Raw genomic sequence first — 24,818 nt, forward strand, 5'->3', positions numbered from 1 at the left:
CAAGTAGTAAATAGATTAAGATTTCTCATCAAACCTAGTAGTAAAGGATCCAAAGGAGCGATAAACTCCTTTATTCTTTTCTTATCGATTTTTATTCGTGTTTTAAAATATTTGATATTTAAAATGATTATAATTTGTACAATGCATAATGATATTTTTATTTTAAAATTTTATAATTAATAAATAATAATCATTGAATTATGATGTAACAATGATTAGTTAATTAAATAATAATTTTAATATAATTAATTAGATATATTTATGCTTCAAGAAATTATGTGTGAATTTATATGATTTAATTAATTTTAAATTTAGAATCATGAACCTAAATTAATTAATTCATGAAAAAAATAGATTTATGATTAATCATTATTTTATAATATTAAAAAAAATAAAAAAAATAAAAAATCTAATTTAATAAGAAAGGTCAAATTAAGGCCTAACCTGAGTTAAGTTGATTTAGTAGACCATTGTATATGGTAAGGTATGGTTTAGCCCATGTAGTTAGACATGACTTAGCCTATGTAGTTAAGCATGATTGAACCCATGTGATTAGATATAACCCAACTTATATTTAGAGATATGATTTAACATATGTTATGTTAACTAGATATAACTTAGTACATATGGTCAAACATAACTTAGTTCATATGATTAGATATGACCCAGTCTATATGACTAACCATGATATAATTTTATATGGTTCGGTATGACCAAGCTTATGTAGTCAAGTATAATTCAACCTATGTGATTACGTATGACCCAAATTATATGACCAAATATGATCTAGCTCATGTGGCCATAATCTAATCGATATAATTATATATGACATAACTTATGTGGCTAAGCACGACTTAGGTTCGACTTATGTGACGAAGCATAACTCGAGATGAGACATGATCAACTTAAGTAGTCAAATATAACTTAACTCAATCCGCGAGCCAAACGTGTTGATAAGACATAATCATCATGAGTGAGGGTTAACCTAGCCCGCAAATTTAGATCCGTCCAATTATGCAACTGACATGATTATATATATATATATATATATATATATATATATATATATATATATATATCCGATTGGAATGCTGCAGTGATTTGTGGCCTCACAAGGAGGCAATTACAAGCTTTTGTGCTGCAAATAAATCCTATTATAGTGCATATCATGTCGACAACCTATCAAAGATCATATCTTAACAGGACACCTTCCTTTCCATGCATGTTGACACCCTGTGTCATTTATCACAGGTCGTAGCGGATGCTTAAATAGAAACAATGGCAAAGCTCCACTACCATGAGATTGCAAAAAGGCCCATGAAATGTGATTTCAATTTGCACTCCATATTTGAAGTAGGAATCTTCTAACAAAGGAAAGACATCAAAAGTTTGAGGAGTTACATTTTTTTTTTCCTTAGCTGTTTGTCATTAAGATATATTGCCTATTTTTCTCTTCCCATTGACCAATCATGGATGGTCAAGATTTTCTTTCCCTGATGAGAAAAATAGCAGAGAGATACCCAAATAGATCACATCATCATCATCATCATCATCTTCACTTTTTTTTCTTTGGAAATATAAATGATGCTCATTTCTTCAAGATCAAACCTGGTACTCAATCATTGTCGCACGAAGGTGTGAAAGCATTTCATTGTGAACAGCTACACAGAGATGGTGTGAAAGCAATTTAAAATCTGGCACAATGACAGCATTCTGGCAATTTCTTGCTTGTCTTGATCTGACATGTCTCTTTCTTTGGCTATTAAAGAGATCGAAAGCGGTATTCCCAACTCAATCTCCTGCCTTCTCCGCCTTTGAGAAGGGATGGGCTTCAAGTTTTACGCTCCAGCTTCCCTGTTCCTCCTCCTGTTGTCACTCCCAGCTTTCGCCTACGGCTGGGGAGTAGATGGCCATGCCATCATTTGCCAGATAGCACAAGTTAGTCTCTTCTCCCTCGTTTCTACTGCTCCTGCCTGTTCCCATTATCTACCCTGCTTTTGCACGCATGTCATGTGTTTTGACTCCTCTGCTTTTGCACGCATATCAAACCAGTGGGAGCATTGCTAACTTTTATCTGTTTGTGTAGGATCGTTTAAGTGATCACGCAGCAGCTGCAGTGGAGGATCTGCTCCCAAACTACGCCAAAAACAATCTCAGCCGCCTCTGTTCATGGGCGGATCGTGTCAAGTTCCGATACAGGTGGTCCTCTCCACTGCACTACATCGACACACCTGACGGCCTCTGCACTTACGATTACGACCGTGAGCACCAGACCGGCAACTCTGTCTCAGTTCATAGTATGATGATATCTTCGAAAGATGAAACTAAGTTGGCTCTCGACAGGGGACTGTAAGGATGAAGATGGGGTGAAGGGCAGGTGCGTCTCGGGTGGCATCACAAACTATACCAATCAGCTTCTCGACTACGGAAACTCTTCTTCTGAATCCCAATGTAAATATATCCGATCCAAAGTTGCCTGCTTTAATTCCTGTTCCTATTCCAGAAGGTAAATGCTAAATTTGCAATGCTGCTCCAGATAATCTCACGGAAGCACTGCTGTTCCTTGCTCACTTGATGGGTGATGTCCATCAGGTACAGATCTTTGCGATCTGAGTTGCTTTGTGGTTACTCGCTTGAGTTCACCTGCTGAAGGATTCTTTGCAGCCACTGCATGTAGGTTTTACCACAGACAGAGGAGGAAACACCATTAACGTCCGCTGGTACAGAAGGAAATCAGTGCTCCACCATGTAATCATTTTGTCACTTCCAACCACCGTATCATAGTCGACGATTCCTCAATGCTCAGACTTCTCTCTATCACACCAAACACCACCATGCAGGTCTGGGATGATAATATCATTGAGACAGCGGAAGAGCGATTCTACAACGACAACGTGGAGGAGTTCGCTGAAGCCATCAAACAAAACATCACGGTGAGGTAGTTGGTTGACAGGAATCAAGAGCTTTGCAACACATCTAATGGAGCCACATTTCGGTCCAATTTGTCCACAGGGAGAGTGGTCAGATCAAGTTGCGAAATGGGAGAAATGCAGCAACAACAAAGTCGCATGTCCAGACGTGTAGGTCACACTCTTACACTTCTGTATTTGGTTGTGTTGCCTCCATTAGAAGTATGCAAACATCATATGAGCTCATACTTCATCGTTCTACTAGCCTCTGTTTACTGGTAGCATATCTTTTACATTCAGAAGTCACTAGCTTTGTTTGTTTAGAACACCTTGACACCAAAATGTCTTTGAATTGGAACAGATACGCATCTGAGAGCATCGAGGCAGCATGTGATTGGGCATACAAGGATGTCAAGAACAATACACAGTTGGAAGGTCAGTGTGAAAAGAAGTGTTGATTAGCATTACATACTCTCTGTTTCTCAAAAAAGGACTAATATGATGGTGGAAAATGGTGCATGCAGATGACTATTTCTTGAGTAGATTGCCTGTTGTGAATCTGAGGCTTGCAGAGTGTGGAGTTAGATTAGCTGCAACACTCAATCGCATATTTGGGTGATGGATGAAAGGTTGCATCCTTTGGCTTTGCTTTGTTGTTCTTCATTCTGAAGTGTGCCAATCCAAACTATTAAAGGTAGCATGCAGAAAAACATATGTTTCTATCTTGTTGTGCTGTTAAATTGTTTGGTAATCTCATGTTCATGTCTAGTATAATAAAACCTCTATTTGGAACTGCTCAAATGTTCCATGTCAGTGTCTGCTATCTGAGGTTGCTGTTGCTTGAGCTTTGTTTGCCTTCTGCTGCTTGCAATTATATGCAGTGCTTGCAAGAATGGCGGCTCATTCCTATGAGCTCTTCAGCAAGCATAAAAGAACATCACACTGTTTTTTTATGGAAAACATGTAATTAAAATCAGTGAAAAAAATAATGGTAGTATTTATGCTACTGAGTTAACAATCTTCAGCGTGAATATTGTTTTCAGAATCAGAAGAAGGCTATTGACTCTATACATCATGAATCATTCAGATCATAGAAAATTCAAGTTTCTGTCTTTTAATTCTGAAGTTGATCATCAATCTGAATTACAAAGATAATTATTGACTTGATTTCAATCTTAAATCTTGATGTAACAATGATCGTCCTATTATGCGTTGAGTTGAGCCTGATAGTATCAGGACGATCACCGATAAAAATTCATAAGTGAGTATTACTATCGAGATGTTTTTGACTACGCCGATTCGATACCCGAGCGACGTAACATAAAAAAAGAATAAAAATCTATGTAATGATTGAAAGATTTCGTATTTATAAATTAGGATCACGAAATGAATAATAATGTCCGAAAGAAAAGAACTACGAAACGATTATTAAACTAAATCTCCGATTACTTACGATGAGAAAAATATTTTCTAAAATGATTTTAGTACGGTTGGTCAAAATGATAATGACAACGTAACAGAAATTATTTGAGTACATTTTGGACTTAGATGTTTGTTGCCTACAGTAGATCAAATTATTTATGTAGTAAATGCCAAGAAGTAGCAATCTCCCATGCTTCCTACCAAATCGAAACACACACGCACTTGATTGGTCGCATTTAGGTGCATTTGAATCTTCCCACAGCATCTCCTTCCTCACTTGCAGTCCATGGCCGGTCCTCTGTTCAAGCATCCCACCTTGGATGCACACCTCCAAAGAGGAAAGCTACGTTTGCTCAATGGCAGGCACCGTCGTGCTGTGCATCTGCTTCATCACCATGGCCTCTTTCCCCTCTTCTGTCGCTCGAACCCTGGTAGGTAGAATGAGACGGACATAGAGACAAAACCTTAATCATTCATCATGGAGTCTTTGATGATTAATTATCAGCATCAGCCAGTTTGCTTGATGTCGATCCGGTGATCATTATCCACACAGCCAAGTTTATTGCGCGTAGGATTCGCAGAGGAAGTAGAACCATATTAGGATAGGCCTGCATATACTTGAGTTCCTTTCAAATCTAAGCTCTTCCACAACTCGCATCTAATTTTGGAGAGACCATCTGGAATCTCAGCATGTTATCAACACATTTACCATCATGTAATCTTCATCCAATCAATAGTTTTAGCTTATCTTAGCATTCGATCTATGTTCTTGTTCTCTTTCTTTAAAACAACACGGGAAGTTCTCAGTTCTCTCACTACAGTAGTGCGAAATGGGTGGCAGATTTGACAGCATTATGCTTTCCTTGTCCTGACAAGGGTGCATGATAATTTACTAGAGAAATAGAAAAGATACATGGTGGAGACAAAGATCATTACTGGAGGAGGTAAATAGCCATGAAGCGAGCAAGGAGGAGATGGATAGATACACCAGAAGAAGGATAAGCCAATGAGATGGTCTCAGTTCATAGGTGCGTTGAGCCCTACACATGCGCTTCAGGTGTGCCATGCATGGAGACTTGGTAGAAGACAACTGCAGAGAGGACGCCGGTGCGATCACCTCGTTCTGTCACACCTCCTTCCTCTTCCAGGGATGCGTCATGCACCTACAATCATTCATGAAACAGAGACCACTTCCATCATCAACCTGCAAGCATAGTTGCAGAACAAGCGAAACACTCGACACACTCTGTTCTTAAACCCTTCTCACGACTCCCTCGGCGAGATCTAAATCCTCGTATAAGTTTCATTACCTGTGGCGTTTCAACCCAGCTGTTGTCGTAAAAACTAGCAGCTGCTGCGATTTCCATGGAGAGAAGCTGTATCAACACCAAGTTAAAGAGGTTACGATGTTTGCATATACGATTAAGAACGTAACGAGAAGAAAAAGAAGAAGAAGAAGAAGAAGAAGAAGAAGAAGAAGAAGAAGAAGTTGGCCTACCTCAACCTGGTTCTGCAGTGACCGCACGTAGTTAATTATCTCGTCGAGCATTCCTGCCATACCCATCGCCTACACGTCGAAGTGCTCTCTTCAGAAACATGTAGTATCCAAACCATTTGCCAAGAACTCACTTGGTTTCTCGTACGTACCTTGCAGCAACCAGGAACAAGGTCCCTTAAAAATCGCATTTTTCTATTGATGTTCTCTCTTCTCACCTGAGACCACATCGAAAACAGAGAGTAAAGATAAGCCTCATTTTGGTTAAAATGCGAGACATAAATGCTGCTCCATCATACGTGCGTACCCTCTCAGCTAGGCTGTGGCTGTCAGTAGCTTCACCTCTTCTTGCCCTCACATGAACCACCTCTTTCGGCTCGCTCGCTCTCTGCAAACTCCTTCCTCTCTTCTTGATCCCGCGGCTCTGCAATAAAATATTCAGCACAGAAGATTTCTCACCGAAGTTAGAACAATCTAATGATAAGCCAAAAACAGGTTCTGCAGTCACCTTCATTTTCTGGTCTCCATGACTCTGCTGTCCACCAGAGACCATGGCATGGGATACAGGAGTCACCAAACTAGACAGCAGGTTATCAACGGATGGCATCGAGAACTCCTGCTGATGAGATAAGCAGTTCTGTTGAGGATAGAACATCAACTCCAAGCTTGAATTCTCTATGGCAGGGCCTTCTAGCTCTGGAAACTTGCGGGTGAGCTCCAAGCCGGAGTCCTCAAGAAACTCTTCCATGACTACAGGAAAGAGAAAACAACGCCTAAAAGAAAGTGTTTGGATGAGAAAGGAGGCCTTTAGAGTAGGCCTGAACAAGTTCTTCCACCACTATATGAATGCGATGTGTAGAGTAGCTCCTGAGCAGATCAACTTGGCAAATCGAGTTTGTGTAGTCAGCTTGTGGGCGCTCACGGAACACATCTACAGCTCTTGGACATATATGTGCTCCAAAATCTGACCATTAGATTCAAGCAGTAAATGAGCATTAAATTGTTCTTTTTGCTCTTGAAGGAAAGTAGAAAACAGATTGCTTTTACAGTATTTTGGTTTGTGTCAGCTCTTCCTTGAGACTCATACTCTGCTTCAGTGTTCGTCTCCCAATCCAAAGAAAATACTGCAGAAGGGCATCTAACATAGTTCGTACAAGTTGACGATGCTGTGTAGATGGTTAGAACTCGTCAATCACAGGGCAGGAGGTTCACCTGTTTTAATCAGTGATCACAAAAGAGAGCCAATGAAGACAAAACCAAACACCAAAACAAGATCTATGTAAACTTGTTAGAAAGATCGAGTATCTACAACGAGGACAATGATCGATGAAGATATCGCCGATTGTTACTGAAAGAACTTAGCTTGTTTTGGTGTATGAGGTAAAGCGGTTCGAGTCTCTTTTCATGCACACATCTTGGATCTTCCTGTTGTACGCGGTTAGATTCGACTAGGTCGTCGCACGCGCAGCACACTTGGCCTGAGAGGGCGATCTGATTTCTTGACCTTTCGATTCATGACCAAAAGCAAGTTTGTCACGGAATTTAGCATGATCTTAGGGATGTGTGTTCTGATGACTATAACAAATCTATACCATTTCATCTTCTGCGATCCACGCATCATAGATCTTCTACCGACATGAGCAAACAATGCAAAGGAGTGTTCGTTCATCTCGGATCCTCCCGCCGTACGCCGCCGCAGCGGTTGGAAGGCGCGTACGGCCGTACACGTACACAGAATCCAACACCTCCCACCGACCTAAATCCAGACTCCCTCTTCCTCCTCCTTTCTCTCACTGATCTTTCCACCACAGGACGGACGCCCGACATGGCGTCATTCTTGCAACTCCCCGCTGCCTTCCCTACTTCTCGGTAACAAAATAATCTCCCTGTCAAGATTGCTTCTTCCGTCAAAATGGCGGCGATCGCGAAGCTTCTGTTGCTTCATTCTCTTTCTCTCGCTTCTCGATCTCAGCAAACGGAGGTGTGGAGGATACGTCAAAAGTATTGTCTTTCCACTTCGGATTAGATCGATCGGTGGAAAATTCTGCAAGATCGCCCCCTTTTTCTATCTTTGCAGCATTTACATCCGTCTTCTTGCCAAATTTCTCTAAAAGTCAACTTTCCATTAACAAGAATAATAATAATAATAAATGGAATGGCCTGTCTTCGTTGCTATTTCGTTCCTCGAGATCCGAATTGTCCCTGTCACCAAGGCAGTTTCGATCTGGTTTCTTTCTTCTGTATTTATGGCAGGAGGGGATTCGTAGCGAAAGATGGTGCACAACGGTGTGGTCGCTGCCTTTGAGTTTCCAGGTCGCGGGACAGGGTTTAGGCTGCGCTTGGCTTGGTCAAGAAGAGGAGCGCAAGATCGAACGGGTTGTCGATGCCGGACCGTGGATTCTGCTGCGGAGGTTCGCCGGTCGATTTCGGGGTGGAGATGGCCCGGGTGAGGACGAGGATGGAAGGGATTTTTAGGTCTCGTGAGAAAGCTCGATATGTCAGGGCCCAGACTTCCGGTTTGTTCTTCCGACATTTCTTGATCGTTTACTATAATTAAATATTGCGTTTTGTTGCTCAATTTTTGGTATCTTCATGAACTACTTTGTGATCTCTGAATTGCCCTTTCATCTGACACATTTCTTGTTCGATCTATCATCGTGGGTTGAGTTGAATGATCGAAGTTGATAGGTTTATGGGAAGGATTTCTTTAGCTAGAAGAATGAATTTGTGATCAAGAACTTTACCATGACTTGTCCTCACATTGGGTGCTATGCTTCTGTTCTTGTCAACTCTGAATCAGGTGACCTGGAGAATGTTCCAACTGATAAGCTTCAGACGAAGCCATCCGGCCATGTTCTGCCCTACGTTGGTGTAGCCTGCTTGGGAGCCATTTTGTTTGGATATCATCTTGCGTATGTTTCTCAAATGAACAATCTAATGTACATTATTCTGCACCAAAATTTTCAGAACCTGAATGAAACATGTTTGCAGTAACAAATGCCATTTGCTCTTTGGTCCTTCAAAGGCATCAATGCTTTGCCCATTTCAGTGCTCTATTGCAATTTAGTTTGCTTAATTTCTGGGTTGTTGTTGTATTTGTATGTTGCAGTGTTGTGAATGGGGCACTTGAATATCTTGCAAGGGATCTTGGAATTGCTAAAGATACTGTCTTACAAGGTATATTCATTTCTCATCCTTTCTGGTTACCAGATCAAACTGCATCTTCTAGTTCGGCCGAGAGAAATCGTTATCTATGTGTGTAAAATCTTATGAATGCTACTTTGAGTATCGAAAAGGTGTTGACCAGGACATGGCCAATTGTCAAGTTACTGGGTTATTATGTTTCATTTTGTTCCATGTTCCCTATATCGCTCTTTCTAATCTTGAATCACCTGCAGGATGGGTCGTTAGCACAACCCTTGCCGGTGCAACTATAGGTTCTTTTACCGGAGGAACATTGGCAGATAAATTAGGTCGAATCCGAACTTTCCAGCTTGATGCCATTCCGCTTGTAATTGGTGCATTTCTCAGGTTTCGTTACCGGCACAATTGCATTATGTAACTGTAGTTAGTGATGATATACAGTGCGTAACTTGATGGAAATTTTGGTTGCAGTGCAACAGCCCAAGATGTACCAACAATGATAATTGGTCGATTACTTGCTGGATTTGGAATTGGAATCTCTTCTGCCATTGTGCCACTGTACATATCAGAGGTTCCTGATTTTTGTATCCAATGTGCTGATCGTAGCTCATGAGCTGATATGTACACTTACGTAGCTGAAATATCTTTCGCTGTCAGATATCACCAACTGAAATTCGTGGAGCGCTTGGATCTGTCAACCAACTTTTCATTTGCATTGGTATTCTTGTGGCCTTGGTGGCTGGATTGCCTTTGGCAGGAAATCCGAAATGGTGCATGTTCCTCAACTGTCAGATATCTTTTTGCGTGTCCCTTGCTTGATTAACTAGAACTTAAACTATGGCGAACATTGTCAAAGTACTTCCATTATTAGCTTATCTCTTCAAGATTGTTCATTGTGTTAGGAGGTCGTTTACTAGAACTGCTAAAAAGAAAAGGCCTTACGTGATGTTATTAAGATTTGAATTCTCTGTTAAATTGCTTTTTGTAATCGACTTCATTGTGTCTTTCTTATGTTAGTGGTAACTTACATTCCTGATCTAAATTTGATTGGACAAAGGAGCTTGGATGAAATGTAATCATATCAGTTAACATAGATCCTGTAGGTCAACGTGCCGGGGTTATTTGGTAACTAAATTGTCTTACCTTATGTTTGCTATTCGATAGATTTCTGATTTTACAATCTTGATAGTTTGGAAAATACCCTGTTGGTGTTGCTGTCGGGTGTCTTCATCATAAACTTGAATCAGCTCTATTTATGTTGCTATTTTTCATGGTGTTGTCATGCAGTTGTGACATTCATATTAATCATGCTAATTCTTTGTAAAAAATAAGAATATAGGCTTTAAATACTTTACCCTTAATTGTATATTTAGTTATCTTATATTGTCCTACAATTAGGTGGAGGACCATGTTTACCGTTGCAATTTTTCCTGCTGTGCTAATGGCACTCGGAATGGCTGTTTGTCCAGAAAGCCCTCGCTGGCTGTTTCAGGTTCTTGGCTGACACACTCCTTTAAGTTGTGGCCTTCTTGTTAATCTCTTTTTCACAAGCCAAACCTCCATGTCATCTTCTGCACTGCAGCAAGGGAAACTTTCTCAGGCTGAAACAGCTATGAAGAAACTCTATGGAAAAGAAAAGGTTGCTGAGGTCATGCATGGCCTAAGAGCAGGTGGTGAAGGTTCAACTGAATCAGATGCTGGTTGGTTTGATCTATTCAGTAAACGCTATTGGAAAGGTGCTCTAAATTGTACTCCCATCACCGGTCTATAATCTTTTGATCTCTTTAATATTTGCACTTTTCTTACCTTTTAATTTTGCATATTTGAGCTTCTATAATGAATATGTTTTTAATTCTCTTTACCAAACTCACCTTATAGAACTGATGATTGTAATAAAATCATAACCGGGATTGACACTTGATTGTTACAGTTCATGATGGATTTAGTCTTTAGACGAATTCAGGCTCTTAGTCTTAACTGATTTCTAACAGAGACGCTACATGTTCATGCTGTTGTTTGTTTCTGTGCCATAGCTGTATTCATCAAAGTACAGTCAATATTAATGTGAAATTAAATTGTTCTCTGAGACAAAATTTCTGAAATTTCCAACTGCAGTTGTGAGTGTTGGTGCAGCATTATTCTTGTTTCAACAATTGGCTGGAATAAATGCTGTCGTGTACTATTCTACAGCTGTATTTCGCAGTGCAGGAATCTCCTCTGATGTTGCGGCTAGTGCTCTTGTTGGTGCATCAAATGTTTTCGGTATGTTTTTCCATATGCCCAATTAAGGATTCCTGACATAAGTTATTCCACATACCACAAACCTTGACATATATAATGATGTTGTTATAGGCACTATCATTGCTTCTTCTTTGATGGACAAACGGGGGAGGAAAAGCCTTCTGATCACGAGTTTTATTGGCATGGTAACACATTTTTCTCATGCTGAAGAATTTAATAAGTTGAACTATCTTGAATGTACATAGAACCATTCTTGGTATCAGCTTATCGCTACAACTGAATTCACACATTGCAGTTCGATATTGTTGCAAAAGAACTTATATTTTGAGCAATTTTTGAATTTTAAATAAAACATCTTTGCGCACGGTATACAATTAGTGCTGACCAGTAGCCTTCTAAATTATCTGAGGAATCAAAACATCATGTTCGGAGTATTCAGCAATTATGGTCCCAAAAGCTAAGCAAATGAACACTAAACAGGGACATCAAGAGGCAACTACATGGACTATGGTTTGTCACTCTATATGGATGCAGACTTGAACTTAACTGTGTCAAAGCAAAAGGTTAATTCAAGTGTAGTAGTTGCCCCTGCTTTATTGCTAGACAGAAGAGAATATCTAATTCGAGTAAAAAATGGGTCAAATGGAGTCGGGCAACATCACATAGATGGTTGTGTAGTACTTGATATCGTTCTTCTGATGTTGCATAAGCAGGTCTCCGAGGTTTATTTATGATCCCGCCTAGAATGTTTAGAGTTCTTGATGAATGAATATAACACAAAGGCTTGAATGTGCTTGAACATATGCTCATCAACTGCTCATGCGAGGAGTCGAGTCTTTCCCTCATAACAAATTACTCATCAATTTTCTGCGGTATGAATGAAATTGTTGTGGCAAAGTTTGACTTTTAATAAACTGCAAATTACTTATCACATTTTCTGCAGTATGAATGAAATTGTTGTGGCAAAGTTTGAATTTTAATAAACTGCAAATTACTTATCACATTTCCTGCAGTCTGAATGAAATTGTTGTGGCAAAGTTTGAATTTTAATAAACTGCAAATTACTTATCACATTTCCTGCAGTCTGAATGAAATTGTTGTGGCAAAGTTTGACTTCTAATAAACTGCAAATTACTTATCACTTTTTCTGTATGAATGAAATTGTTGTGGCAAAGTTTGACTTTTAATAAACTGCATCCAAGCTAGCATTACGATGAACGTGGATAACTGCAAAGTTGCAGAAGACACCTTTCGAGAAGAACAAAAAATTTTATTAGACTTTTCTACTAAAAAAAAAAAAAAAAAATTTTTTTCTCAAGCTGATTTTTTCTTGCACTGTAATTGTTATTTCTGAAGGCTGCTTCCATGTTGCTGCTCTCCTTGTGTTTCACATGGAAGTCTCTTGCGCCATATTCAGGAACCTTTGCAGTTCTTGGCACTGTCCTGTAAGTGAAGTATCACTCTGCTACGATTGTCAATCTCCTATGTTTCCTACTTTCTGAAGGATTTTTGTTGTTTGCTCGCATCTGAGACACTTGAATCGGTTAAATTGCGATGCAACAGATATGTGCTGTCTTTTTCACTGGGTGCTGGTCCTGTACCTGCTCTTCTTCTCCCTGAGATATTTGCCTCCAGGATCAGAGCCAAGGCAGTCGCATTGTCCCTTGGCATGCATTGGGTATGGCACTCACTCAGCATAACCTTCCATCCACAAACACCTAATTAGCTAATCTTCTCAGTTAATTTATATTCTCGTATTATCCTCTTTTGTCAATATTAACTTGGATCCTCATGTCCGCAGGTTTCCAATTTTGTCATCGGTCTCTGCTTCTTGAGCGTCGTGAATAGGTTCGGAATCGCCACGGTATACTTGGGGTTTGCAACGGTATGCGTTCTTGCAGCTCTGTACATTTCTGGCAACGTAGTGGAGACCAAGGGCCGGTCCTTGGAAGAGATCGAGCGTGCTCTTAGCGCCGCAGATTGATGCCAGCAAACGCATCGTCTTTTTCCTTTTTTTTCTTTTTCTGCTGTGTGTCTTGTCAAAAGCATCATACTGACGAGCATGGACAGCGAGACAGAGAAGACCATTACTTCTGCCATGTTCTAATATGTTCTATTGGGTTATTTCGGCGGATGAGACTTCCGGAGACATCTGAAATGATCAGAGTTTGTTCTGCATCACTTGCTTCATCTCTCTCGGTGGTTCTACATCATATGGTTGATGTGTTGTTCTGGGGCCGTCCTTACATGGTGTCCTGGAGAGTTCAGGAGATGTCGAGAGACTCCACGAGCTTCCACCTCTCACGCGATCTATATGTATCTCCACCTAGCGAGCCAAATCAATCGCGAGAGAAAGGAATCGATTGGATACTTAAAAGCCAGCGATCCCAACCGTGCAGCGAGGTTGTCATCAAGCATGTCCATCGTCAGGCGCAGCAACGTCTTCGACCCCTTCTCCCTCGACCTCTTCGACGACCCCTTCCATGGCTTCCCCTTCGACACCTTCCGCTCCCTCTCCGAGTCGCTGCCGAGCGAGACGTGGGCCGTCGCCAACACCCGCATCGACTGGAAGGAGACGCCGGAGGCGCACGTGTTCAAGGCGGACCTCCCGGGGGTGAAGAAGGAGGAGGTGAAGGTGCAGGTGGAGGACGGCAGGGTGCTCCAGATCAGCGGGGAGCGGAGCAGGGAGGAGGAGGAGAAGAAGAACGACAAGTGGCACCGGGTGGAGCGGAGCAGCGGGCGGTTCCTGAGGAGGTTCCGGCTGCCGGAGAACGCCAAGGTGGATGAGGTGAAGGCGAGCATGCAGGACGGCGTGCTCACCGTCACGGTGCCCAAACACGAGGTGAAGATGCCTGAGGTGAAGGCCGTCGAGATCTCCGTTTGAGGTCTGATTTCCGCGTGGGGCAGCAGCTCGCTGTTGCGTTGGTGTCTGGGGTTGGGTCTTACGAGGTGGAGGAAGAACTGCTATAAGATGTTTGGTTGACATGCGTTGCGTCCATATATATTACTACCATAAATATGCGTAGGTGTGTGAGAAATAAATCTGTGTGTGTTTCGTGGTCAAATAAAATGATTTTATCCTGATATTTAAATTTGGCCATGGAAATTTATATTACAAACAAGTATGAAGTTGCAACTTGTCTTGAATATATTGTATTAGCATCACGAATAACTTTACGGAAAAATATATATGAAATTTGATCCATATATCTGTCTTTAATGATCGAAGAATTTGTCCTGTAGAAGCTGAATTGGAAATTCACATTATGGTAGACGGATCATTAAATTGGTATCACATACGTACATGTTTGCTCACTCCATCAATCATACCACACATCAGAGGGAAGGAACGGTCGCTACATCGCCACGAATAGCTCTCGACTCTCTACTGCAAACGGTTGAGATGACGCGCGTTGACAGGAAGCGGAGCACGCGTGTACACGAGCAGCAAAAGGCTGTTCTACTTGGAACCGCGTATTGATCTGGAAATGGAGCAAGCTTCCTTTGTTTCCGTGAACTACAGAAGTCGATCGTGTACGTTTCATCAGGTGCGTGAACCAGTGAGTTCGATGTGTTCTATTTCGGATTTTATCTTTGTTTCTTAATAGCAGTAAATGCTGATTGAGACGAACATAATATGTCAGAAACAGAGCAATTTATGCTTAGCTTTCATTTCCCAGCGAGAAGAAAGAAGCCAAGGTTAATGGAAGATACTGAGTTGGGTGCTCACACGGTAGCGTCTCATGGAGTAAAGGTGGCGAGGTTCCACCTGCATGACTGGATTATGCTGATTCTCCTCGGAGCGCTTGAGCTCGTGTTCTATGTTGTCGATCCATTTGATCGCTTCGTTGGGAAGGACATGATGGCCGATCTCAAGTACCCACTGAAGAGCAGCACCACAGTGCCATTCTGGGCTGTTCCTGTATGTTCTTGCTTTGACTCCATCCAAACAAGACAGTTACTTTGAGCTCTGCGAAGTCCTTCGTTGTGTTGCAGATCATCGCCGTCCTGTTTCCTTGTCTGGTCTTTGTAGCTATCTACTTCAGAAGAAGGGATGTTTATGATCTGCATCATGCAATCCTAGGTAAAATTAATCGTTTCCAGATTCATCTTGTTACGATTTAGCTGACGACGTATGAATCACTCAGGCATCTTGTACTCGGTGCTTGTGTCGGGGATGGTGACCGACGCCGTCAAGGACGCGGTTGGCCGGCCTCGTCCGGACTTCTTCTGGCGTTGCTTTCCTGATGGAAAAGAGGTGCTTCATCCTCTCTCTCTCTCTCTCTCTCTCTCTCTCTCTCTCTCTCTCTCTGCGTTGCTGCTATACATGAGATATGCAGGTGTATGACAGCGTCACAACACGGGCTATATGCCACGGGCTAAAGGGAATGATAAAAGATGGCCATAAAAGCTTTCCAAGTGGCCATGCTTCATGTAGGTGATAGATGCATCACCGAAGCTTCCTTTCATGGTCGTCGCTGCAAATGACTAGTGCTTCCATCTTCACGCAGGGTCATTTGCAGGCTTAGGCTTCTTCTCCTGGTACCTGGCAGGAAAGATCCAAGCTTTTGATCGCAGAGGTCACATCGCAAAGCTTTGCCTCGTGTTTCTTCCTCCACTGGTTGCGTGCATGGTGTCGATCTCCCTGGTGAATGATTACTTACATCACTGGGGAGATGTGTTTGCTGGTGGTCTTTTAGGTTCGTATCTCTGCGTTCGATTGTCATCGTTTGCTATGAATTCACAGGACAGGATTGTTGAGATTGTCGTCCGTATTCATGCAGGAATAGTGGTGGGTTCGTGTTGTTACCTGCAGTTCTATCCACCGCCGCATCACATACATGGTGTGTTCCTTCGTAGCTTAAAATTAGAAGAAATGTGTGTCTTATTAGATCTCTCCTGAAAGTGATGAATCAAATCTATGTTAATTTGGCATGCATTACATAGTGGGAAATGCAGTCCACTCAGCAAGACCATACTAATTGTTTTCAGGTTGGGGGACGCATGCATACTTGCAGGTGTCGACTGAGACAAGGAACGGTGGTCGGACATGGAGGACGAGGGGGAACACGAGTGAGTCTGAGGTAGGGTTGGGAACTCGCAATGGTTCATGTGAAGACGAAGGTGGTGACGCGAGTACCGCAGAAGACATGGATGCAGCTGGCATGAGAGATATGTTGCCTGAAGAACGAGTGTAATATGATATCTACGACCTTTCTGTATTCCTATTGTGGAACGATCTGCTGCAGACAAAACTATCGGACGTTTCATTATCGAGCACTCTATCGATTCAATCATTTACTGGAACAAACTAAAACGAAAAATGATAAATACGTATTTATCATCCTCGAATCATAACTCGCATCCTCAAAATTCACCTGTTCTAGATATTCCAATTCAAAAAATAATAATAAAATCGAGTTCTCCTTCTATATCTGTTCTCGTTCTCCACCACAATCAGGCAGCCTACAGCGACAGACGATTATTTAATTGACTTTAGGAAACTTCAAGCCGTTTTCCAGCGATTTATCTTCCAGCCAAAAAGGCGAAGATCACGGCGGATAGGAACAACACAATATGATGACATCGCCAGATTCCGTGGTCAATTCCACGGTTTTGCGCCCGGACGTCCCTACGGAGGGAGACCGGAGTACCACCCACCCATGTGCTCGCTCATCATCCCCCCTCTCATTCCTTCCATCTGGTCCCTCACCTTATTCCATGTAGTTACTCGACATGCACTACACGCTCACACACACATGTATGAACATTTTTTACTGTGGCGGTAAGATATAAAGTGACCAGCTACTACTGCATGCCGAATTGAACGTCCACCAACCTTTAACAGCATTAATTGCCCCCAACAACCATTAAACAACCCCAACAAACAGACAACAGTACGTAATAAGTTCTATCACCTCAATCCACGGGAAGCTCCTAAAGGGGCACTATCAACTAGCTATGCTCCGTCGCCATTCCGTCCCGTCGCCGTCGAGCAACACTCAACATGTACCAACTTCACGGCGCTAAAAGCGAACATCCAATGCAGTGAGTAAAAGCGGAGAACCGAAAAAAAGAAAAAGAAAAGAATTACGAACGTAAAAAAAACAAAAAACAAAAGAAAAAAGAGATTTGAAACACTACTTGACAGGCTGGACTTTTGTCCTCATTCCATCTGGTTCTCAATCACTCTTACTACCATCATCATTACTTCTACTACTAACTAATTGCTTGCTTACCAGTGCGCGCCTCAGCACTTGTTGGGGGTGAAGGCTACCGACGCGTTCTCAAGGTCGAAACTGACACGTGTCCCCTGCTGCTGCACGTTGCCGATGATGGAGAGCGGCGCCGAGGTCGGGGCGAAGGCTAGGCAGTAGGTGCCCGCGCCGTCCACCGGGATCAGGTAGTTCTTCGCTGGCAGCCGCAGCTCCCGGCCGCCTGGGAAGTGGAACCCCACCGTCGGTACCTCCACGCTCGTCCTGGACGACAGGTCGTAGCACGTGTCGAACAGCGACACTCCCGAGGCCGACGGCAGCGATGCCGTGCCTGCCCGGAAGGCGTCCCGCAGCGCCGAGTACGCCCCCTCTTGTAGCCGCGTCACCGCTGTGCCGGAGTCCACGATCACGCCGCCGGCCCCGCTCTCGTCCACCGCGAAGGCCGAAGGCGGGATGGACAGCATCTCACCGCCCACGCTGATACCGGTCACACCGACGTAGTAGAAGGTCTCGAGCCGGCGGTTGCGGAGGAGGGGTGCGGTCACGGCGGGAGCAGCGACGGAGTGGGAAGCGGCGGAGGCGGCGCTGAAATCTAGGGTGGAGGAGGCAGGGGAGTCGCGGTCCACGAGGCAGTAGGAGAAGGAGCGGGCCGAGATTTGGGAGGGGAAGGAGAGGGGTCCACCGCCGAGGGCGAGCAGCCCGGCCGCACCGACAAACAGGCCCTCGTTGTCGTGGCCGCACCCGATGGCGACGCCGGACACCGGATCCGACCCGCCGAGGGTCACCGTCTCCGTGGCGAAGTCCCCAACGGTGTAAGATCCGTCTCCGTAAGAGACCTGATACAGGCAGTTCCCCTCGCTACCGCCTCTGCCGGATGTGGTGGCGGCGGCGGCGATGGAGGAAGAGGAGTTCCGGCAGGCGGATATGTCGAGGGAGCGGCATTGGGAGGAATCGCAGGAGAGGGGGACGTAGGAGGATGAAGCGGAGGGATCGAAGACGGGGTCGGTCTGCTGGTAGCAGTCGGCGCAGGGGGCGCACTGAATCCAGCTGACGTCACTGCCGGTGTCGAGAACCATGTAGAGCGGCTTGGCAGGGCTGCCGACCCCGACCCGGGAGAAGTACTCGCCGCTCCCCAGGCTGGTCCCAGAGACGACAGGACCCTCGATCGAGTCTGCGGCAGCGATCGGAAGCGCCTTCTCCTCGGCGATGGGCTTCAGATCGGAAGCAGCGACGCCGCCGACGGCGAGGGCTGCGCGGGCCGCGATGGAGCGGACGCGGGCGGCGTCGCGGCGGAGGCGGGCCAGGGTCAGGGCCTTGTAGTCCGGGTGTCGGTGGCCGTCGGAGGAGGGGAGGAAGTCGCGGGAGTGGAGGGGAAGGGAGATGGCGGAGGAGGAAATATTATGGGAGAGGGGGTGGTGGGAGGAGACGGGGTCGAAGGAAAGGGCACGGAGGGCCAGGGCTAGGGTGGCGGAAACGTCGAGGGTGGCTGTCGTAGTCGACCGGGTGCTCCGCGGCGGTAAGTGACGGGCAACGGCTGAGGAGGTGGAGAACGCGAGTAGGGAGAGCAGAAAGAGAAGGAAGCGGTGGCGGTGGGTGCCGTCCTCCGCCATCAGACCTGCAAGGATGACAACAGCAGTGGCTAGGTGGTGAGCGAATGAGGAGAGAGTCTAAGAGATGGCCGAGGAGTGGAGTAGATTGCTGCAGAAGCGAATTTAATGGACGGAAAGGAAGGCAACGGCAACGAATGGTAAATGGGGTCACGTCATCGGCGTCGGTTTGGGGTGATTGAAGAGGACGGGGCGGTGGCGAGGAGAGAGAGAGTGTGTGTAGGGTTTTAGCCTTGCAACTCTTGGGCTTGATGGAGAGAGAAGATCCGTTGCTTCTTTTTCAACTTGGGTGATCTTGAAAATAAGATGAAAAATATATATAAAATAACTTGTTGCGTTTTATAAATATTTTATTTGGACATAAAGGCCAGTGGTGGTGCTATTTACTCCGGTAAATCATGTTAAAAGTTGGATACGCTTTTTATTTTATTTTATGGACATGCCATGATGATGATGATGCTGATACAAAGGGCAAACACCACCAAAAGGCATCCATCCTCAACCGTCAATGTCACATCATGATGAAGGGATCTCATCATCGTTTTCTTGCGCTTTAGACCGCACCTGATCTTAAATCATTGTACCCTTGGAAGCAACGGGCCCCACCTTTTTAATTGAAAGGGCCCCTCTCCTTCGAAGGCACACAGAGGCCATCGTCCCCGACCAAAGTGATCCACCAAAATGTGGCATTTGAACCCGTCACGTCTGTTTGGACTGGACACGTATGCCCGCAGAGCAAGGCCCCTCTATGGATCCGTCCATTTGAGACTCGACAATGGAATTAAGTCGCTGGTCCCCCTCCCAGATCCAACCTCCTCTTTCTCCGGTTCGGAAGGATGATAGTAAAATTACCCCGGCCAGGCAATTAATAGGCAGGTTTGATAGCCACACATGGCATCCATGTCTTGTAAGCTCGTGATAACTCCTTGCCCCACCTCAAAGTGGCCTTCCCAGGTTCACAAACAGTGCTAATGCATGCATGACATCATGAGATGCAGCGTGCGGCTGAGGGCGCCCGGCCCATTGTTGGTCCAACAGGCAACCTGCACTCGCAATGCTCAGTTCTCGTGTAAAGGCACACAAGAAGAAATCTGGAAACGGTACCTGCTTAACATTAAATAGGACCAAAATCAAGGTGGAACAGTGAGTGTCATTCATGGATAGGTATGAGAAATAATATAATTGAGCAGCAATATGACATCAAACTATTCGTTTCAAAGAAGAAGAAGGATCACTCACTTCTGTTTTGGAAAGATGCCTTCCCTCTCTTATCATGCATAGAGAATATTTGGAGAAGAAAACTGGCCCCAGTTGGAAGAGTTCTGTATGTAAAAAAAAAAAAAAAAAGGCATTGGACTCATTTAGTTGCCAAAACACCAGTTCTGAATCATCTACAAACCAGTGCAAATTTGCAATAATGCTTCTCATGATCGATATGACATGACACATGTTCTGAGTTTAGTCCTTATCAATGAACCATAATATGCAAAATTTTACCAATCTCAAGACCTGATACACATTAAAAAAAAAAACCTTAATATTCCAGTAAAATTATCCACTCATAAAACAGAAATAGATGGTACAAATTCTTTTTATTATATTAGTTGTGGGACTTGTCTGATACACAAGCAGCAAATGCGATATGATGTGCACAACTGTTCAACTAATAATGTCTACAATCTTAACAGAAAAAAATGGAGGGAGGACACAAACTGAATATGCCAGCAATAAACACAAAAAATTACTTTGCTAAATCAATTGAGAATCAGGATTGATTTCCAAAATCTTAGATGTTTAGTGCAAAGCACCAAGATAAGAAATGAAATTTTACTACAGAGCACACAAAAAATTACATAAACATAAGCTTACTCCATGAAAGCTCAGCAGCATCCAACACATGCAAGCCAAAAGATACCTTAAATTGGAAGATTAATTCTCAAAACTGTAATAAGAAATCACTGAAAAGGCTCCAAAACAAAAAGTTCCCAACCGCTACTACTAGGAGTTATCTGATGATGAAAATTTTTAAAGCCAGAACCTATTTCATGTGGCCATAGAGAAAAAGAAAGGGAAATCAGAAGAATTTCTCCAAAGGCAAATGAAAAGGCTCAAACATCACTATAAGACATTTACAGGTATCTATTTCATGAAGTCATAGAGAAAAGAAAGGAAAATCAGAAGATTTTCTGCAAACACAAACAAAAACACTCGAATATCAGTATAAGACATTTACAGGTTACCGACATTACAACAATAATTAAACTCAATTCCTACTGTACTACATGAAATGTTAATTAAGCATAATAGTTACGCAAACCATGGCCACGCATATATATAGATAGATCCTTTGGCTGTTTCAAGGATCCATCTTCTCTAAGTTCAATCAGAAAGTAACTTGGGATACTTAACAAGTTATGCTTGAAACTTACATGTGCAAAAAATAAAAAAGGGAAAAAACTGGATGTAGCAACCGACATGTGTAACTTAGTGGAGCACAGACATCAAATTATTAGAAGCGAAGAACAGATAAGACAATGAATAACCTACTTTTTGTTTGCTGTTTATCCTACAACACATATCATGATAATGAATTGGCGGCATGCAGCTCAGGGCTTGAGCATTTCACAACCACTGTGCATTCTCTAAAAATACACACAAGCATTATACAACAACCTGCTTACTATGATGTTATAATGTTCTAGTGTGTGAACACAATCTCTTTGCTGACACTGTACAAACAAGGTCTTATTTCCCTACTCCATTTCCGAAAGAATGGAAGCCACGGTTAAAACCTAAGTCCACTTAGCTAAATTTGCACAAGAGAATGAACGTTATATATAACAACAATCTATCTTCTTTGAGACATATATAGGCGACACCATCATTTGTGTTCATGTAAAATCAATGTCATAGATTAGTTTAATTACTTTTATTTTAGAAGAAGAAGTTTAATTACTATGGGGCCAGAATCTCTCATATTCATGCAGTCAAAGTTACAAATATATGACATTAGCTTCCATCACCTGTAATTGCTTCTATCTGGGTGCTCACGTTAGATTACTAAATATCCAACATGTCCCTTCATTTTTGGTGGTCCTTTATCGCTATGCTCCTACCCATCCCCACCCTTCTTCTGCCCTATCACTTAAGACTCTAACTTGCAGGCTTGCAGCAGTTAAAGACTTCTTGACAAATCTTGTGGTTATTCATGTTTCAAGGAAGCTATGCCCATATCAGATAGCTCTGAGCCCCAAAAATTCTAGCAAAGCACATTACCACTTGGCTATCACGTGATGCATAAAAAGATTCCCCCGACTTGAGGGAACAGAGATTCAATGGCTGAAAGATTAGGAGAGTTACTCCCGTCGCTTAGAACCAGATTGATGCCGTAATAATATATGGCCATATTGCAGAATTTGATTAGTCCACCCAAGGAACAATATGACAGGCTAAAGGCGAAGAATTTGGGGAAAAAAAAGGAACAAATTGTCCTATCAAACAAGCCCTAACGGCGAAGTAGAGCGAAGGAGACATTCTCGAGGATTTCCAAGTAATCGTCCATAAGCTGTTGATGAAATTATGAGAGAATAAACGATCAAGACAAGAAATCCCTTGTTTCCACTCTGTTGGTCTAAAACGATCGTAAAAGAAGAACGAAAGACAAGAGGAACTTGGTAAAGTTGTAATACCTGGTTCTTGGGGAGGAAACGGAGGTGGAAGAGGAGGAGGAACGACCATCCAATCCCTCATCTGGGTTAGAGCACTATTCAAGAACCAGAAACCCATCAACAAAAGGATGTTCCTTTGATCTGCTCATGATACTTCATGCAGGAACAATATGTCAAGATCTCTCTCTCTCTCTCTCTCTCTCTCTCTCTCTCTCTCATGCTTTCTTGATTCCACCGCCGTTGATTTCCTACACCTCTTTGGTGTTAGAGACCGATTCAAGAACCAGAGACCCTGCAATAAGAGTATGTTCTTTACGGATCGAAGAACAATTAGTAGGGCGACGCATCCTGTTTCCGTCGAAGAACGATTGCCGGCGATCGCCACGGCGCCTGGTCTCCTCCTTGCTTTCTTTTATTCCACCGCCCACATGAATCGTTCCGCCTCTTGTTTTGTCGTTTTCCTTCTTCCGTTTTTGAGTCGTAGCTTTCGTCGTGGGGAGCTTATATATATATATATATATATATATATATATATATATATATATATATGGAGGATCGAGTGCAAGTCTTTTCCTTGGAAGTTGATTCGGTGGCAGTAGGTGAATGCGCCACAAAAACCATGCTCATTCACGAGACAGATCGGACAAAATCCAGCACATCGTCGTCAGTGTCCCCCGGCAAAATACAAAGCCAGCACAAGTCCTCCGAGTTCACCAATTGCCCTCCCATCCGCCGGACTCCTCATCTCTTGCCTTCTCGCGCGTGAGTTCGGGATGGCCGGAAGGACGACGCGCCTGCTGTCACTGAAGCTGGCCGTCACGATCCTCAATCCCTTTCTCGCGCTGCTGCTCTTCTCCGCCACGCCACTCCATGGCCTCAACATCGGCGTCCAGTCTGTCAACTCCGGCCTCACTGCGGTCCGAATCAATCACCTTTTTCCTCTTGCTCTTCTTCTCCTTATTTCAATATTGGATTACTCGGATTCCATTAGGTTGGTTGTCTTCTCTGCAGAGCAAGCAGCAGTGCAGCAGGAAGTGCCAGTCTGATCATTGCACCGGTAAGAGATCGATCTCGCCCTTTGCTTGCTTGATACATCACCGACATCAGATCTAAGGAATTAACATATAGCATACACATGTCATTCAAGTGCCACCCTTGTTGAAATATGGCAAGTATTGTGGCATCCTGTACAGCGGTTGCCCAGGGGAGAAGCCATGTGATGCTCTTGACGCCTGCTGCATGGTGCACGATGCCTGCGTCCAATCCAAGCGTACTGTCTTCCCCCGTTTCCTTGCGTTGTGATCAGTGATGCTTGCTTGGCTGCTAACCAGCGGTGTTGGGGTCGCAGATGATTACTTGAGCCAGGAGTGCAACGAGAACTTCCTCGACTGCATCGCGGCGGTGAGGGCGTCCGGTAAGGGAACGTTCAAGGGGAACAAATGCATGGTGGAGGAGGTGGTGGAGGTGATGACTCTGGTGATAGAAGCCGCCTTGTTAGCCGGAAGGGTTCTTCACAAGCCATAGGAGAAACAAGGGGTGAATCAATTTACTGTACGTTGTTTATGTGAGATCACATCTCCCTCCATAAAGTTTGCAATGTTACATCACTTATTGTCCTCGGTTCATCTTATCCATAGCTCATGAGCAGAAGACTTGTGTCCAACTCTGTCTGTCTTTTCTACGAGTATCTCTTTCATTTTGTTATGGTGCATGTTACTGGACTTGTTTGTTCTGTAGCTTTTATATAGAGTGATCCCTTTGTCTCAGGGCCTGCAGAAGGCATAGTATAGTGCATACGATGAACACTGGCTGAAGCATAGAGTCATTAACATGACCAACTGGAGATTAAATTTCTCTTTGAGATGATCAAAGATAAAAATCCCTTTATTTTGATTGGATCTCTGTTCTTTTACCATGCTCTCCCTGGATGGGTGATCATCATAATTCGACAACGAGAATCGAGTGCATGAGTTCATTTTCCAGCCTTACTAGGGCTCCAACTTTGGTGCCGTAGGAGAGACAGCTCATGGAGGCCCATCTTCTTCTTCTTCTTCTTCTGCAAGCTCTTCACCACCAAAAGGAAATCAAGACCATTGGTTCTTCTACCTTTCAGCAAG

General features: G+C 43.5%; 7 protein-coding genes across 9 annotated transcripts; 5 read left to right on the forward strand and 2 right to left on the reverse strand.

Moving 5' to 3' along the window:
- The first annotated feature begins 1,768 nt into the window (after positions 1-1,768).
- LOC135595070 (endonuclease 2-like) lies at positions 1,769-3,715 on the forward strand. The gene is made up of 9 exons (XM_065085579.1): positions 1,769-1,938; positions 2,087-2,261; positions 2,344-2,451; positions 2,537-2,592; positions 2,665-2,748; positions 2,841-2,933; positions 3,013-3,080; positions 3,271-3,344; positions 3,434-3,715. Exons 1-9 carry the CDS (start codon positions 1,825-1,827, stop codon positions 3,526-3,528), a joined length of 867 nt encoding a protein of 288 aa, XP_064941651.1. The 5' UTR covers positions 1,769-1,824; the 3' UTR covers positions 3,529-3,715.
- A 1,504-nt stretch (positions 3,716-5,219) lies between these two features.
- LOC103969206 (transcription factor BEE 3-like) lies at positions 5,220-6,702 on the reverse strand. Its single transcript, XM_065088162.1, has 6 exons — positions 6,335-6,702; positions 6,134-6,250; positions 5,979-6,044; positions 5,830-5,898; positions 5,642-5,707; positions 5,220-5,494 (listed from the first exon to the last, which is right to left on the reverse strand). The coding sequence occupies exons 1-6, from the start codon at positions 6,572-6,574 to the stop codon at positions 5,372-5,374; spliced, it is 681 nt and encodes a 226-aa protein (XP_064944234.1). The 5' UTR covers positions 6,575-6,702; the 3' UTR covers positions 5,220-5,371.
- A 667-nt stretch (positions 6,703-7,369) lies between these two features.
- Positions 7,370-13,389, forward strand: LOC103969207 (plastidic glucose transporter 4). 3 transcript variants are annotated; one of them, XM_065088160.1, is made up of 14 exons: positions 7,370-7,827; positions 8,080-8,342; positions 8,627-8,738; positions 8,936-9,003; positions 9,225-9,357; positions 9,442-9,541; positions 9,628-9,740; positions 10,369-10,462; positions 10,553-10,706; positions 11,086-11,232; positions 11,323-11,396; positions 12,568-12,656; positions 12,775-12,889; positions 13,013-13,389. In XM_065088160.1, the coding sequence occupies exons 2-14, from the start codon at positions 8,210-8,212 to the stop codon at positions 13,193-13,195; spliced, it is 1,515 nt and encodes a 504-aa protein (XP_064944232.1). In that variant the 5' UTR covers positions 7,370-7,827; positions 8,080-8,209; the 3' UTR covers positions 13,196-13,389. The 3 variants fall into 3 exon arrangements, with proteins under 3 accessions (XP_064944232.1, XP_009380955.2, XP_064944233.1); XM_009382680.2 differs by having other exon boundaries at positions 7,370-7,695; XM_065088161.1 differs by lacking the exon at positions 7,370-7,827 and having other exon boundaries at positions 8,061-8,342.
- On the forward strand, positions 13,298-14,303 carry LOC135596195 (16.9 kDa class I heat shock protein 1-like). Its single transcript, XM_065088163.1, has one exon. It carries the CDS (start codon positions 13,433-13,435, stop codon positions 14,093-14,095), a length of 663 nt encoding a protein of 220 aa, XP_064944235.1. The 5' UTR covers positions 13,298-13,432; the 3' UTR covers positions 14,096-14,303.
- A 452-nt stretch (positions 14,304-14,755) lies between these two features.
- Positions 14,756-16,709, forward strand: LOC103969914 (lipid phosphate phosphatase 2-like). The gene is made up of 7 exons (XM_065088164.1): positions 14,756-15,133; positions 15,208-15,295; positions 15,360-15,469; positions 15,552-15,645; positions 15,723-15,911; positions 15,996-16,055; positions 16,204-16,709. Exons 1-7 carry the CDS (start codon positions 14,849-14,851, stop codon positions 16,407-16,409), a joined length of 1,032 nt encoding a protein of 343 aa, XP_064944236.1. The 5' UTR covers positions 14,756-14,848; the 3' UTR covers positions 16,410-16,709.
- Positions 16,710-17,034: 325 nt separating this feature from the next.
- Positions 17,035-19,252, reverse strand: LOC103969210 (protein ASPARTIC PROTEASE IN GUARD CELL 1-like). The gene is made up of 2 exons (XM_009382683.3): positions 17,451-19,252; positions 17,035-17,237 (listed from the first exon to the last, which is right to left on the reverse strand). Exon 1 carries the CDS (start codon positions 19,034-19,036, stop codon positions 17,462-17,464), a length of 1,575 nt encoding a protein of 524 aa, XP_009380958.2. The 5' UTR covers positions 19,037-19,252; the 3' UTR covers positions 17,035-17,237; positions 17,451-17,461.
- Positions 19,253-23,394: 4,142 nt separating this feature from the next.
- LOC103969212 (phospholipase A2 homolog 3) lies at positions 23,395-24,467 on the forward strand. The gene is made up of 4 exons (XM_009382686.3): positions 23,395-23,618; positions 23,713-23,758; positions 23,849-23,971; positions 24,050-24,467. The coding sequence occupies exons 1-4, from the start codon at positions 23,475-23,477 to the stop codon at positions 24,223-24,225; spliced, it is 489 nt and encodes a 162-aa protein (XP_009380961.2). The 5' UTR covers positions 23,395-23,474; the 3' UTR covers positions 24,226-24,467.
- The last annotated feature ends 351 nt before the right edge of the window (positions 24,468-24,818 follow it).

This window comes from Musa acuminata, chromosome BXJ1-10, assembly GCF_036884655.1.
Source record: "Musa acuminata AAA Group cultivar baxijiao chromosome BXJ1-10, Cavendish_Baxijiao_AAA, whole genome shotgun sequence".
Classification (NCBI taxonomy): domain Eukaryota; kingdom Viridiplantae; phylum Streptophyta; class Magnoliopsida; order Zingiberales; family Musaceae; genus Musa; species Musa acuminata.